General features: G+C 32.8%; 1 protein-coding gene across 8 annotated transcripts in view; it reads right to left on the bottom strand.

Moving 5' to 3' along the window:
* The window catches only part of GABRA2 (gamma-aminobutyric acid type A receptor subunit alpha2), a 146455-nt gene that overhangs the window by 50502 nt on the left and 79099 nt on the right, over window positions 1-16854 (bottom strand). For all 8 annotated transcript variants that reach the window (XM_017540341.2, XM_017540342.2, XM_037742653.1 and 5 more), the window contains 4 exons: window positions 12647-12867; window positions 10388-10470; window positions 5652-5795; window positions 3794-3946 (listed from right to left, as the gene is read on the bottom strand). In XM_017540341.2, coding sequence (XP_017395830.1) covers window positions 3794-3946; window positions 5652-5795; window positions 10388-10470; window positions 12647-12867 — 601 coding nt within the window. The remainder of the gene's footprint in view (window positions 1-3793; window positions 3947-5651; window positions 5796-10387; window positions 10471-12646; window positions 12868-16854) is intronic.

Genomic DNA, 16854 nt, shown 5'->3' with positions numbered 1-16854 from the left:
GACTTCATGACCAAAACACCAAAAGCATTGACAACAAAAGCCAAAATAGACAAATGGGACCTAATTAAACTCCACAGCTTCTGCACAGCAAAAGAAACAATCATTAGAGTGAATTGGCAACCAACAGAATGGGAAAAAAATTTTGCAGTTTATCCATCTGACAAAGGGCTGATATCCAGAATTTACAAAGAACTAAAATGGCGTAGTCTTTAAGCAAATAGGTTCCTCCAATATTTTTAAAATGTGTGTTTGTTAAACAGCCAGGCAAAAAGTAGGAAAAAGGAAAGTACCAACAAAGCCTGCTTTGCGTCACTTATTATATGTTGGAAAATTGGGTTTCTTTTTTTTTTTTTGTCAATCCAACCATATTACAAGTATTTTCTTTAGGTACCTGTTTATCAGAATTTTTTACATCTTCTACAGAAATGGTCAATTTCCTTACTCCTTCTTGACCCCCTTCCCCTTAAAGGAGAGTCATGACAGCAGCATAGTGTAATTGAAGGAACCTAAGCCTTGGAGTAAATGTCTGCCTTAAGGTCTTGGACAAGATACCTAAAATTTTAGTCTCATATCTTTCCCCCTTAGAAAAGAGATATTATAATCCATTGGAAAAAAATAAGTAAAGAGGTATGCAACATGCATAGCATGTAGCTTATTATATAGTAGTTCCCCATGTTCTTCAAATTTTCATGTTAATAGTTATGTATTAATCATAACAATAATATGACTCGCCTGTCTCTATAGCTTTCTTAATCTTTTTCTTTTTCCAAATTTATCCTATGCTCAGCTCCTTTGCTTTCTCATTTCTTATTTCCATTTCAATCCTATTTCACTCCAAATCAACTTTACTTATTTATTTCCTTTCCGTCAGTAACTTTCTACTAGTCAAATTCACTCACTGCATTTTAGACTTTTCCGTGTACATTTGATATCATATATTCAGTACAGATGTGTGTGTGTGTGTGTGTGTGTGTGTGTGTGTTGTTGAAAGCATTCTCTTTTCCTTTTAGAGCACTGTTATCCCCTGTTTTCCTTCCTTATTTTCTGGTCATTCCAATTAGTTCCTTTTTACTCTGCAATTTTAGGGTTTTTAAAGATTCTGTCCTCTGATATCAGATTCACCCACCTAATTTATCTTTGAGATAAATTCTAGATTTATAACTTCTATTATCTAGTCACTAATGATTATCATATTTATCAACATTTTCTAATATTCATCTGTGTTCCAGATACTTATTTCTATTGGTATACTAAACATCAAATAGATAGAATAAGGAATATCAAAATACACATTACTCAAGCTACACTCAATTTTCCTATTTGCCATTTCTCTTCCTTTTTTCTTGTATTAATAGCAACATTATCCACTTAAATAATCCAAGAAAAATCCCAAATGTTATCCTAAATTATTCTTTTTTATATACTTGTTGTATACGTTCACCGCATCCATTGATTCTTTTCTTTCTTTTTTGCTACTGTCCTCTTTTAAAATAGACTAATCATTTCTTACCTGAACTATTTTAGTAGCTTCCTAGCTTTTCTCTGTACCTCTTGTAATTTCTATCTTTTAATTCTCTGCAAAGATGCCACATCTTTCTAAAATACAAATATCAGATTAATAATAATATCTTTAGTTAGGCAAGATAAATTAGTTCTGGAGCTCCACTATAGCATATGCCTATAGCTAACAACAATATATTGTCTTCTGAAAATCTGCAATAAGCGTAGATCTTATGTTAAGTATCTTTACCATCCCTCCCGGCACACACCTCAACAGTAATAAAGGAGGTGAGAGAAAATTTTGGGAGGTAATGAATATGTCTATAGCTTTGATGGTGGTGATAGTTTCACAGATGTATCCTACACCCCAAACTCACGGAGTTGTACACATTAAATATGTATAGATTTTTACATGCCAATCAACCTCAACAAAGTGGTTTTGAAGAAGAATAGCTAACAATTATATAGCATGTATGAAATGCTAGGCATTGTTCTTTAGACATGCTATGGTCCAAAACACCACAGTTTTGGACCTGTTAAAATAAAAGTATATTTTATTTGCTATAACCTGTTAAAATAAAAGTACATTTTATTATGACAACTTATAAGGCCCTTTTCATATTGGCCTCAACCTATTTTCTATCTATATCTCCACAGACACTGAAACAAGCTCCCTTTCAATGAACATACCATTCTCTCTCTCTCTGTGTGTGTGTGTGTGTGTGTGTGTGTGTGTGTGTGTGTGTGTGTGTGTGTGTGAGAGAGAGAGAGAGAGAGAGAGAGAGAGAGAGAGAGAAAGAGGTTGAAATTATCCTTTCAGAGCACTGTCAATTTCCTGGTCATTTCAATTAGTTCCTTTTAGTTCTGCAATTTTAGGATTTTTAAACAGTTCCCTTTCAATGAACATACTTTAATGTCACTACACATTCTATTCTTTTGAGCTAGGATTCTTGCCCATCTCATTTATCAGGGAAACTCCTACTCATCTTTCAAGTCTCAGCACAAATGTTAATTCAGCCACTTACTCAACTCTATGAAGGATCCATGCTGCTGTTTGCTTTGATAACTTGTCTATACCTCTTTTACAATACGTTTACTTTGTGATGTCATTATCCTTCCTGGTTATACTGTGCCATCTACTATACCAAGTAATTGAAAGCAGTGAATACATTTTATTCATATTTGCTTCTCTAGGGCCTAGTACAGTATCTAACAAAGTAAGTTCTCAATAAAACTCCCAAATGAATGAGTGGACCAAACACACAAAGGTAATCTACTTTGTTACAAAATGTGCTTGCCCTAATTCATATACCCATATATCCAAAAAGCAGTAAGCAAATTCCTTTGCATGGTTTCAATCAAGAAAATGAAAGTTTTGTTATTAAATAAACTCATGAAATGAATAACATAACTCTCCTTTTCATTTTGTTCTTTGTTTTATTTTGAGACACAAGTCTTGCTCTATCACTCAGGCTGGAGTGCAATGGCATGATCATGGCTTACTGTAGCCTCAAACTTTCAAGTTCAAGCAATCCCCCTGCCTCAGCCTCCCAAATACCTGCAACTCTAGGTATGACACCAAGCTTGGCTATGTTTTTTGTAGAGAGACAGGGTCTTGCTATGTTGCCCAGACTGGTCTCCAACACCTGGACTCAAGCGATCCTCCCTTCGTGGCCTTCAACGTGCTAGGACTACAGACATAGGGCATTGCACCAGCCTCTCTCTCTCATTTAAAGTATTAATATCTTTTGTCATCTCAAAACAAAACCAAAACAAACATTTAAAGTCTAGATATATGGAATTCCATGTTCTAAATTTAAAAATTCCTTTTCCTGGTTTTCTTCAAGAAAATTGAATACTCTAATAAAAGTGAATGAGGTCTCTTTCTCTCCCTCCCTTTCTCCTTCTGTTTCTAACTTAAATTGTAAGATCATCCATTTTCATCTAAAAACAACAGAAAAATATAGAAAGCCTAGAAATATGGTAGTCAGACTGTAAATTAAAACCTCTAAGAAAATTCTCCTGATATAAATATAGTAGGGACAAATGTTGAACAGCAGTATGATTTTCAGGAAAGAATACTGAGTGTGTTTTCAGAATACTGTTTATATCCCTTATTAACAGTGTAACACTATGTTACGTCTCTGAGCCTATTTCCTCAACTATAAGACAAAAACAATACTCCCTTCCCCACATACTACAAATAATTAGTTTGGGGATCAAGAGAGATAATGTTTTTGAAAGCATGCTATAAAAGATAATGTGCTGTACTGCAAAGAGTGTATTCACTCACCAAACACAGTTCTTGCAGGCACAGATTCTCTGTTAAGCCAGAATGAAACTTGGGAGAGAATGACAGTCATGATACAAGGCAGATATGTCTGAATCACAAAATACCCAATTTTTCTTTTCAAGTGGAAATGAGCTGTCATTACAGTGTATTCACCTGGAAGAAAAATTTAAGAAGCTCAATGAGTAATAGCCAATAGATTGAACATTTTGGAAATAGAAAGAATCAGAGGTAGAACAAAAACTAATTTTTTAAAACAAAGAATGTATCACATATATGTCATGAAATTTATGTCACCTTTAAAAGCCTCCTTAGCTTAGCATGAGTGTTTCAAAGAAAACTTTAATAATGTCAAGAAACTTGCAGTGCACATCCCATGATATGGTACAGGTTAAATGCCTCTTATTTAAAATATGTGGAACTAGATGTGTTTTTGAGTTTGGATTTTTCAGATTTTGGAAAATTTACATTATTACAAATTGAGCATCCCTATTCCAAATATATAAAATCTAATATGCTCTAATCAACATTTCCTTTGAGCATCATGTCAGCACTCAAAAAGTTTATTTTTTTTTTATTTTTTTTTATTTTGGAGCATTTTGGATTTTAGATTTTCAAATTAGAGATGTTCAATTTACATTTGTTTTCTTCTCTAAGTCATGCTTATTGACCAAAGTAATTCAGGATTCACAAATGCTTTCTGCCAATGGTTTATTTTACTTGGTTAGGCCCTTCACTCTCATTAGTATAAACCTCAAGTCTCTGTTTTGATTGTTCTAACTCAGTGCTCTCTGGCTCCCAAAATGTTGATCTCTGGCCAGATTTCCAAGACTGATCTTCTGGCCCACATTTTCTCACTTTTAACCCTGTCACCAATTCTGAATTTCTCATTGTCATATGTCTGTTCTAATTTGCTTCAGTCACTCCTATCTAATCCTCATATCTACCTTTCTTTCTGCTCCCTGGGTTTTAATTATTGCCATATGTAAGATTATTAGTCCACACTGCTGGGCTTTTTTTTAGGTGAAGGTGGCCCTCACAGAGGGAATCAGCTTTCCACATGGGCCTGTAGTAATTATAAATATCAAAAGTTGAATAATCATAAATTATCTAGAATATGAGTGAAAAAATAGAAAACTAAAGAAATTATCACTGGTCGGCCAGATGAGGTAGCTCACTCCTGTAAATCCAGCACTTTGTGAGGCTAAGGCGGGCAGATCACCAGGCCAAGAGATCAAGACCATCCTAGCCAATATGGCGAAAACTCGTCTCTACTAAAAATACAAAAATTAGCTGTATGTGGTGGCGCACACCTGTTGTCCCAGCTACTCTGGAGGCTGAGGCAAGATAATCACTTGAACCCAGGAGGCAGAGGTTGCAGTGAGCCGAGATCACACCACTGCACTCCAGACTTGCAACAGAGCAAGACTCCATCTCAAAAAAGAAAAAAAAAAAAAAAAAAAAAAAAAAAAAAAAAAAAAAAAAAAAAAAAAAAAAAAAAAAAAAAAAAAAAAAAAAAAAAAAAAAAGTAAAAAAGAAATGATCACTTGTCAAAGGTAAAAATTAAAATTTATTACTCTGAGAAAACATGTATGTTGTAAATACATGGTGAATTTTAGGCCAGTGTTTCTCAAACTTCAGTGCAAGTATTAATCTTGGAATCTTGTTAAAATGTAGATTCTGATTTAATAAGGGGTGGGGCCTAAGATTCCGAATGTCTAAAAAATTTCCAAGCACAGTCTATGCAACTAGTTCTTGGACCTCAAGAGCAAATGATTTTAAGCCATCGGACACACTTCCAAGTCCTTTAACCTATTAATACTCTTAGGCACCAGGTTTTCTTAGGACTAATTTTACTAACCTGTACTGGATTTAATTGTCTCCTTTCCAATTGATTGGCCCAGAAGGTCATACTGATTTAACCTAGAGCCATCAGGAGCAACCTGTACTGAATCAGATGCATTGTAAGTCCAAATATAAGTGACCTCTGAAGTTGTATATGCATCTATAAGAAATCAGAAAAAATATTTTAAGCATTTAAATAAGAGCCATCAGTCTAGTGCTACATGTACAGTTGTGTATTTCATACAATCACTATATACTTTTAATACTAATACTTAAACATCACATTTTAGGGGAAAAGGTCTCATTTAAATTTACTTCAATATGAGAGACATGAAGCAGACCAAAAAAGATGATCATGGCCATGACAGTATATTCATTGCAGCCACTTTGAAAGGTGAAAAGCAAATTTCTTCTTAGAGTCTATTACAACCACTGGGTCCTGAGATGATTATAACATCTCCTTTAGGCCCAAGGTAGCATATGAAGACAATGTTGTAAACAGGTTATAAATGCCCAAAGTCCAGTAAAACCACATTTATAAATATCAATCACTCATAAGATAAAAAGCATGTCAAAATTATATTAAGTTTTGGACATAAATGTACCCTAGTTAAGAGTTAAATGGCTTAGCTATCATGATACAATGTATTTCATGAGAAGAATAAAATGTAATTATCATAGAACATATAAGATAAATAATAATGCTATAGTTGCATCAAGTTGCAAATCCTTTTAAACTCATGCTTATTTTTAAAGGAATTAATGCACACAGATATCACTAGCCTACACACTTATAGCATCCCAGTTAAATTACAGATTGTCACAAAGAGGAAAAATGCAGTCAGATCAGATATAACTTCCTGATATATTGGCAAAGGATGCAGAACTTAGCAGAAGTGAAATGACTTCAGAGCTGGCATGCAGGCAACACGTCTGGTCTCGCCCCTTTCTCTGGCACTGCATTTTCTTACCCCTTTATGTCCCATTGGGGAACAGATAACCTCTCCAGGTAGGCGGAGTCCCTCCACAGTTGAATAACAGGCAATTCTTGCTATATCAGTGACAGTCTGAAGAACTTCTATGCACTTTTACTCATGAGAATGTTTAGAGATATAGCTACCCCTAACAAAACTCAGCATCACAGTCACATCACCAATTAAGGGAGAGAAAGGGCAAGTTGTTGCTGGCAATAGTTCTGCCTTCAGCTCTCCAGGACACTGGAAATCTCATTCTCTGTCATCTATATCTTGCCTAGCTTTAAGGGCATCGTACTGTGGTGACACTGGTTCTGAACTTGAACTAAAGTCTGTGATCACAGATCAATTTCCACTCAAGTATCGGTAACAATAGAGTGAATGATTATGAGTTTGTGTCTTTTAATGACATACTGCAATGTTGTCGAGTTTTCTGAATGTTTCTACTAAATGTTAATATCAGCGAAACACCATCACTACATATATAGTTACCTACATTAACAATCAAATTATATTATGTGAAACAATTTTTGAAATAGGATTCTAAAAATGTATATGTATATATTTACGGATGTATACACTTTTAGTAGCAGAGAAACGTTCATATGATTGCATATAAATGAATTTTAGTTATTCTATAGTTTAATTTTCTTGTTAAGTAATTTCAATTCATTAATTATTAATGATTGATTACTCTGAGAAGATTAAACAACAACATTACTAATGTGGATAACTAGCAACTGATTTGTAGATCAAATGGCTTGCTTTGTTTTTCCCTTGAATACATATTCTGGCTCTCTCTTCAATAAAATTTTAAATGGCACAGGACTTAGGAAAAAGATACATCAAATGGTCTACTTTACATTGGAAGGGCCTCACAACACTGTAGTTGTCAACAAATTATGGAATTTTTTTTTAAGCAGAATAAATCACTTTTGAATTATAATGTTTCTTTTAAACATAAGTAAGTAAAAATGAAACCCTGTAACAGAGATGATATTTTTAAGGCACTAATGAGATACTGATAGACAGGGACTCTGTCTGATTCGTGTCTATTCTTCCAGGACCTGGTACAATGCCTGATACACAGAAGAAAAAGTCTCAGTCCATCCTCACTAGATTAATAAATTAACTCATAGTATTTTAATTATGTTCTTTACTGTTATGGAAGAAGGAAATCTGGAGAAGAACTCAAGAATTTATTAAAGAAAGTAACTGGTTCTTCACATGACTTTTCAAAAAGCAATTACTTCACTTCATTAGTTAGACAGGAATATAGTTCTGAAATTTGTGTCTGGTGAAAACAATGCAGCAGAAAGTTATGCAATGCAGATTAGAGCCTCTCCTGAAGACATTAACACACATATAAGCCAAGAGGTCATAATAATGTTTCTCAATAAAGTGTCAAGGGAGAGAAAGACAGTTTTACAAAATTCACCATAAATTCCACTTCTAAATGAGGCTGTCATTAAATAATCTTGTTTATGTTAATTAACCCATTTTTTAATCCTATGTTGCATTAAACAGATCACACCAACTGATTCTTAATATTTGGTAAACAGGAAAAATACATCAAAATTATTTTTAGCTATTAATTTTTAGTCTGAAGACAATTTACAGCTTCTTTGGGATTAATGAATGGAATACCCCTAGACTTTCACTCAGAAATTTTAAAATCAAGCTAAATCACAAGGAACAATTGAAAGGTATGAGGTAACAGGAATAAAACAAAACAAGACTGGATTTAAAACTGTAAGCACACAGAAAAAAAATATTCCTTTAATTGAGAACAATGACAAAGTTCCTGAAATCCAATCTTTTTGGAGGGTAGTGGTAGGGAAGAAGAGGGCTTTCAAATAAGCAAGGAATAAATGAATATANAATGCCAATAATGCTTAGAAAAACTGACAAAGAATTTCAAAACTGTTTACTTATCTAGTAAAAAGTCTGGAGGTGCAGGAGGGAGAGAGAGGCAAAAGTCACTGCTGCTTCTGTGTTTCATAACAAACCAAACTTTGTTATGCAAACATTGTTAGGTTTGGCTTGGCTTGTATGTTACTCTACACTGATGTTCATACTATTAATACTTATGCATCCAGCACCTACTATAGACAAAGACAATAAAATAACATAAAAATTGTTTATTCAGTGTGTCAGAAAATAAATGTGAAGAAAACAAAATTAGTGATAATTACTTAAACATAAAAAGCCTGGCAACACACTTTACGTGTTGCTCATAGCTCCTTCTGGGTACAGAAACGATATTCTCAAGCATGCAATATTCCACCACTCTGTAGATGCAGTATAAGAGATTTTTAAATTTCATTTAAAATATTTTCAAGTGTGCTGCTTTCATTTTCAGAATGGAGACATCCATCACATCATTTATATTTGATGCCTTCATGACAAAAAAATAAAATCCTTCTTACAACATGATTATATCTTGAATTAGTCTTTTCTTTGGTATCAAGGCTTTCAATTTTTTCTATAATGCCACTTATGTAATGGAAATAAGTTTTTCTCTGCCGCATCTGCTGTGGTTTTCTCAGCATCATGTTTACGTTATATAACATGACTGACTATCTTAAATAATGTTGGAAGTAATGCTGGTACTAAACTTATGGTTTCCATGACAATAAAAGAAGGATTTGCAGTTAAATAAAGGGGAGATTCTCAAAGAAAATTGAGAACTGACACCTTTCATAAGAACAAACAAGACTGCTCTTCTCATACCACAAAAGTATGATCATCAAAATAGAGAGTTTTGCATTCATATGAGCTGTCATTCTTTCCTTTTCTTTGGCTTGATACAGTTTGTAAGGAGAAGGCACACTGTTCAGTGATACATAGTTTTAATCAGGTGAGAGCACTGCATTTCTATTTGACAGAGAATAAAAAGTCAAAAGTTGTTCCAAAGTGACAAAGATGATGGTGCCAGAAAGAGCACAGTCTCTAAAAAGGTCAGGCAAGAGGACACCCTCACAAGAGGCGGGCTGCTTAGCTGTGTTCATGAATTCATACTGAATCTACCCAGAATGTCATATGGGCCTAGGAAGATGATTTGACCTTCCCCCTTTTCAATTATTCTGGAAGTATGAATGCTTCTGCTTGATATACATGATATGACCCCTATGATCTAAAGAACAGCCAACTGCACAGACCCTTTTCTAAAATGTTCTATGTACATAGAAGGTGCCAGAATGTAGCAATACAGTTATATTATCTCCCTTAATTTAAGAAATAGGAAAGAAATTCTTCCATTCATAACAGTAGAAGACAGGGGCACAGACTAAGTTTCTGTGCATGTAATTTGCAAAAGGCTGATTGCCACTTTAATAAACTGTAGAATATATCCTTTCCAATTCATTCTTAGCTAATGAAAAATTAACATTTATTTTGAGTTTTTAAAGTTCTAGCAGTTGGAAAAGGAGGTAAATTACAGTCATAACCTTCAAGTTAGGTCTTGATTTTATACATGTCTAAATTTATACATTTATAAATTTTATAAATGGTCTAATTTTATACATGTACTAAAACACACGATATTCTTTATTAGCAGTAAAAATAAGTGATAATTGTTTAACACCATGACTAAATTATAGTGATATTTGAGAGATGTTCCTTAAGGGCAATTTGCATGCTTTTTACTCCTGTATCTTATTGGACAATTGTTAATCAACTCATAATTTGAGAAAAAAAAATCTGGACAACTAAGGAGTCCTGCTGACTTTCCCTGATATTATTGACCCAAAACATGTACCTTCATTCCTGTACTTACAGCTGCCAAATTTCAGAGGACACGAATGAGCATCCATTGGGAAATCCTCCAAGTGCATTGGGCATTCAGCTTGAACTGTAAGCCTAAAAGTCAAAATTCCACTATTTGTTTAAGTAAATTGGTTAAGTCAAGAAAAATCACTTGTGTCTACTGTCAACAGAACTGATGGAGATAGAGCCTTAATCATAGCATTTTGTTAGGCTCATTCATATGTAAATACTCTTGTTCTTTCATGTTTAGGTGATCCCTCAGAAGATATTGACACATACAAATTCTGAGTATAACTGAAGATAATAATTAAAAGTATGCTTTAGCCATTTTAGTTTCATAAGACATGAAGAAATTTCATAGGCATTTCGAAGGGCTCTTTACTCCTTAAGCTCACTATTAAGACTTGAAATCTTAAGGACAAATAACTCTATCATTAAAAGAATGCTAAAGTCTCCATTATCTCATCGACAAACATATTGCAAAATTGATAAGAGAATTCAATATTAGTTCAGAGGAGCTCCCTCCAACATATGTGAATTGTGAATAAATATCATAGACTGCATATATATTCACAGCTATACATATAGAACTAGATGTAAATACATATACAGATGTATTTCCTAGAAATAACTTATGGAGATTAGATTGTTGGCTAAATTATAAAACACAAATTAAGAATGTTAAATACATATTTTTTCTGTATCTACATGATTGCAACAAACAGTAGACACAGAAAATTTAATATAAAGCAAACTTTCAATTATTCCACTTCACATAAAGACAAAGTGAGTATAGCAGATACTAAATAAAATTTATGGAGGAATCTGTTATAAAAAGCAAAGCAAATAATGTGACCAACAATTTATTATGGCTTAAATTCTGAGAGAATATTTAAATAGAAACTTATACAATATTTTCCAAAATTCTATATGTCCTGTACCTGCGTTTTGTTTAAATCCTAAAGTTTTAATCATTGCCTTAATTCATAGAAATGATCAAAGTACAAAGTCAACAAAGGCACTGCATCTGAATATATTGTAAAATTCAGAGGGAGAGGCAGGCAGAAAGACTAGCTAGCACTTCCATTGTAGGCAATGAATATCCAGTAATGAGTCCTCAAAAAATTTTTCCTTAAAGATCAGAAATAGCACAGGACTATATTGTTGTCCCTCTTAAATAACTTTCATAACTAAAATCTAGCACTTAGTTTATGAAATGACAACACATCAAATAACTGGAATACATGTTTATGTCTATATATAATGCTGTTACTAGATTTCTGATCTTTTTCTTACATAATACAAGTAACTTATTTCCCAAGATGAAATCATAAGTATACTTAAGATGTAATAGGCATTAAATTTTATTTATTCTGACGTAAAATTTCATTAAAGTTTAAATCATATAAACTTAATGATTTAGGATATTTTTGAGTTACAAAATGACAATTTCATATGGTTCAATCCAGTATGTGTTTATGGTATCCAATATACTTGTAAGCCTTATTAATAAAGCTTTGTCTCTGAATTTAAAGTTATTTTTCTCTGGAGTAACTTCATAAGGAGAATTAAAATATTAAATTAGGCTGGGTACAGAAGCTCATGCCTGTAATCCCAGCACTTTGGGAAGTCGAGGTGGGTGGATCACTTGAGGCCAGGAGTTCCAGGCCAGCCTGGCCAACATGGCAAAACACTATCTCTACTAAAAACACAAAATCTAGTCTGGTGTGGTGGCATGGGTCTGTAGTCTCAGCTCCTCAGGAGGCTGAGACAGGAGAGCCACTTGAACCAGGGAGGCAGAGGTTGCAGTGAGTCGAGATCACATCACTGCACTCCAGTCTGGGCAACAGAGCAAGTCTTCATCTCAATAAATAAATATAAATATATAAATAAAGTCTTACTTTGAAATAATAAAAATGTGATGGGATATCTGATAATAAATTAAAATTGTATGCTGATGAAAACCAAATTCACGTCATATTATTAAAACTGTACTTCATAAAAATATAGTGTGAAGAATAACCAAAAGCATCAATTCTGAATAATAAAGGCAATTCTTAACATTTAAAGAACCAAGATGAGACTCAAGCTCATAAATACTATTTTATGCAGTTTTCTTTTTAATCAAAGCATTTGCAAACATATGATGGGTACTTCAACAATCTGTTAGAAAACATTCAACTTCTGCTAATACTTGACAACTAGATTGGTTGTTTAACACGTGAATTTCCCAGTATATAAATCCATCACATCAAACCTAAAAGCATACCTCATTGTATACAGCAGAGTCCCATCATCCTGGATTCGAAGCAACTTATTTGGCATTGTCATATTATGAGCTACTGATTTTTTCCCATTGTGAAAAAAGGTATCTGGAGTCCAGATTTTGCTAGCCATTAAATTGTTGAGTCGAAGGATGTTCATCGGACCTTTAAATTTTAAACGTTCATCTTTCCATTTTTGTCGAAAGAAAACATCAATTGTATATTCCTGAAATTAAAAAAAAATGAATTCCTTTCAAAATAGTAAATGTTTTAGACACGAGACACTATAAAATTCCGAAAAATATATATATTCTAAAAAAATTAAACAGAGAGAGAGAACTACATTGAGGGAAAATCAGTTTTAATCACAAATATTACTCCTTTGGCTTATCAATGCATGTTGCCACATAAAATGGGATAAAGTACACCTGTGTACACTATTAGGTATATATTCTTGTGAAAATAAAAAACAAGTTCACTTTGGTCTCTTCCAGTTGAACAAGGTCTCAGTCAAACTGCTTCACTGCATCTATAATTGAGAACTGCTTCTAGAAGGGATGAGCTTAGCTAGGGTCTGGTTGAATTACTTCAAGTAGCTTATTTCAAGAAAAAATAAGCAGGCAGCTTTCCCAATAGCAAATAAATAAATAAACAATATTTTTATGTTAAAATTAAAACAAAAAAACAAAACACTTAAGCGCATTGTCAGATCTGTATGAATCATCTCCTGTTGCCAAAGAAACTGTAAATTATCATATTTATTTTTTAATCCTAATAAATGTTGAGAACATGATACTGTTAGCAAGATTGTGTTAGGAGATAATTTCAATCAAGTTTATTTATGAAATTAGTTGTAATACAAGCACTTTACATGTTTTTAGAGTATTTAAAGTGTGTATGAATATTTTGCAGATAAACTCTTTCATGTTAAAATGTACTTTAAAATATTGTTACAGACCCTCTAGTGATAATTTCCTGTATTATTTTTCTCTAATATCTTAATTTAGGTAAACCTCTTTTGCTCTCTCTCTCTTTACCTCTGTCTCTACCTTTACCTATCTATCTTTCTTAAGACCACATATACATTTTAGATGAGACATAAAATGCACAATTATGATTAATATTTACAATCTGTTGAATGTTAATTTTTTTGTCAATGTATGTTGTTATAAACATACTACTAATAATTAAAATGTTCAATTACACACCTGAGATTGGAAATTCAGAAACTGTCCTTTGAGCACAAAAACACAGTTATTACATGTTTGAAAATAAACAATGTAGCAATAGCAATTTTATTAAAGCAATGTTTGCAAAAAAGAACATATTTAAAAGACCATACACTTATAAATTAGAAAATCATTTATATAAATCTGAATTAAGTACATGAATCCTAGTGATCCCTCAAAAATGGAAACAGTGATGATACTAACAAGTGAAAATCATAGGTAATGGCATGTGAGTAGGAAATGAACAGAGGCTCTGGGCTGTTAATTCTTAAGGGAATATTCCATAACCTTACCCACTCTTACTATCATCTAATTATCTCTTTTAATGTTTAACTTTATCTAAATGGAACTCTAAAATTTAAAAATAATGAATAAAGAAATAAGTCTTTGCACTGTAAGTTTTATGCAAGTATTTCTTTTTTACCTGGGATTCCTTAAATACTAGCCTAACATAAATACATATGACACTTACTTTTCCAGGTAAAATTAATACATTTTTGAACTTTTTATAAAACTTCAAATTCTATATTTCATTTCTGTAAAATGAGGGTATGTTTTATCTGTTTCAGAAACTACTGATATGACAGTCATTTTCTGGAGGTCGACTACTTAGGAGATACTTTAAGTTTACAAACTGAAAGTTGCAGGTGTTTTCCTTTTTTACATTTTAATGATATATTTTACTTATTTATTTTATTTTTTTAATAACTTCAACTTTTATTTTAGAAATAGGGGCATACATGCAGGCTTGTTACATGAGTACATTGTCTGATACTATCATTCAGAGAGTGAGTATATTACCCAATTGTTAGTTTTTCAACCCTTGTCCTTCTTCCCTCCACCCTGTAGTAGTCCCCAGTGTCTATTCCTGTCATCTTTATGTCTATGAATACCTAGTAGCTCCCACTTATAAGTGAGAAGCTGTTACTGCATTAATTTCTTTAGGATAATAGCTTCTAGCAGCATACATGTTGCTGAAAAGGGCATAATTTTGTTCTCTTTTAAGTTTCCTACCATCCAATAGTGTATATAAACCAAATTTTCTTTATCAATCCATCATTCACATGCAACTAAATTAATTCCATGTTTTTGCTATCATGAATAGTGCTGCAATGAACATATGCATGCATATGTCTTTTTGGTAAAATGATTCATTTTCTTTTGAGATATATAACCAGTAATGGGATGGCTGGGTCTCATGGTAGGTCTGCTTTAAGTTATTTTAGAAATCTCCAGACTGCTTTCCATAGTGCCTGAACTAATTTACATTACCAGAAAAGGTGTCTGTAAGTGTTCACTTTAGTCTGCATCTGTTTTTTTTATTATTTTTCTAAGTTTTTAATAATGGTCATTCTGACTGATATAAGGTAATATCTCATTATGGTTTTGATCTTCATTTCTCTGATGATTGATGATATGAAGCATCTTTTCATCTATTTGTTGGCTGCTTGTATGTCTTCTTTTCAGTAGTGTCTGTTCATGTCTTTTGCCCACTTTTAAATGAGGTTGTTTTTTTACTTGTTGAATTACTTAAGTTTCTTAAAAATTGTTTCCAGAATTGTTATTTATCTTTGAGAGCTCACAGTGTCCCAGGTGTGCTCGGCCAATCTATTTAACATAGTTTGAGTCTTTTTCTCCCACTCTCATCATGCAAGCTCATGTTATGGTCTACGCAGTTTTAACAGTCCCCACTCCCGGTCATTCCTCAAATAGAGCAAGATCTCCACCTACCTCAGTCTCTTGAATACCTGCAAAAAGCATAGCCAGCTTTCTTTGAATTTCTATAGAGCTCTTCATTCCTTCAAGATCATCTACTACAATTATAAATTTGCTTCTCTGCCTCCCAAATAGTCTATACATCTTCAAGAAAGGGGCCATGGCTTTCATTTGTGTTTCATTTTTTTCAGTCATAAAAAAGACTGTAAAGAATATTACAAATACCTTGTAACCATCAACTAACAGAAATGTCATCACAAATATTATTGAAGGCCTTTCTCTTCTGTTTATTCCTTCTCAATCACAGCCCCCCTAATCCCTGAGGAAATAAGTATGTTGAATTTAGTATACACCCTTCCAACACATGTACTTTCAGATTTACTACATAAATATATATAGTGTGTGTCACATTTTAAACATTCATATACATGTAAATACACATTGTATATTTTTCTGACATTTGCATCTTTTAGCTACTTTGCTGAGATTTACACATGGCAATATATCTAGTCCTTTGATTCATTTTCACTACTTTATAGCATTATATTGGAAGACCACTTCACAATAAAGTCATCATTTTTCTAATCCTTATTTTTCTTATTACTAATTTGTCACTGTTACAAGCAATATTGCTACAAATATTCTTGTTCAACACTTGTAATACAAAGGTATAAGAAGAGTTAGTGTAGCAAATTTTTTCCATTAAGAATTAGTCAATAAACATTTTAGAATTTGTGGGCCATATGGTTAGCATAACAACTATTCAACTCTGCCACTGCAATGTGGAAGCAACCACAGATTGCATAAATGAATAAGCATGGCTATGTTCCAGTAAAACTCCGTTTACAAATATAGGCAGCTGACAGCTTTTTTCCCATGGGCTGTATGTAGTATGCTGACACTGCCTTAGACTAAATCTATAAGTAAGATTACTGGAATTTAGTATATGTACATCTTCAAAATAACAGGATATTTTTAAATTGAAATTCTAAGAAGTGTGTAAATTTCTATTCTCAATAGAAGGGTATAAATGTTCTTGTTTATGTACTACTTGGTAGAGACAGAATATTTCATTTTAGACATTATAATTAGTGTGAAATGGGTAATGGTGCAACCATGTGGATTTCTCTGTTAAGTAGTAAAAATTAATATATGTTCATGTTTATTAAAAATTCTAGTTTTCTCCTCTATAAATTGTCTGTTGACTTTACTCAGTTTCCCTTTAGGTTGTCTTTTTCTTTTTTTCTTTCTTTTTTTTTTTTTTTTTT

The sequence above is a fragment of the Cebus imitator genome, unplaced genomic scaffold, assembly GCF_001604975.1.
Source record: "Cebus imitator isolate Cc_AM_T3 unplaced genomic scaffold, Cebus_imitator-1.0 Scaffold124, whole genome shotgun sequence".
NCBI classification, from domain to species: Eukaryota; Metazoa; Chordata; class Mammalia; order Primates; family Cebidae; genus Cebus; species Cebus imitator.
The sequence above is the reverse complement of the archived record's forward strand: the minus strand, read 5'-3'. Positions and strand labels throughout refer to the sequence as shown.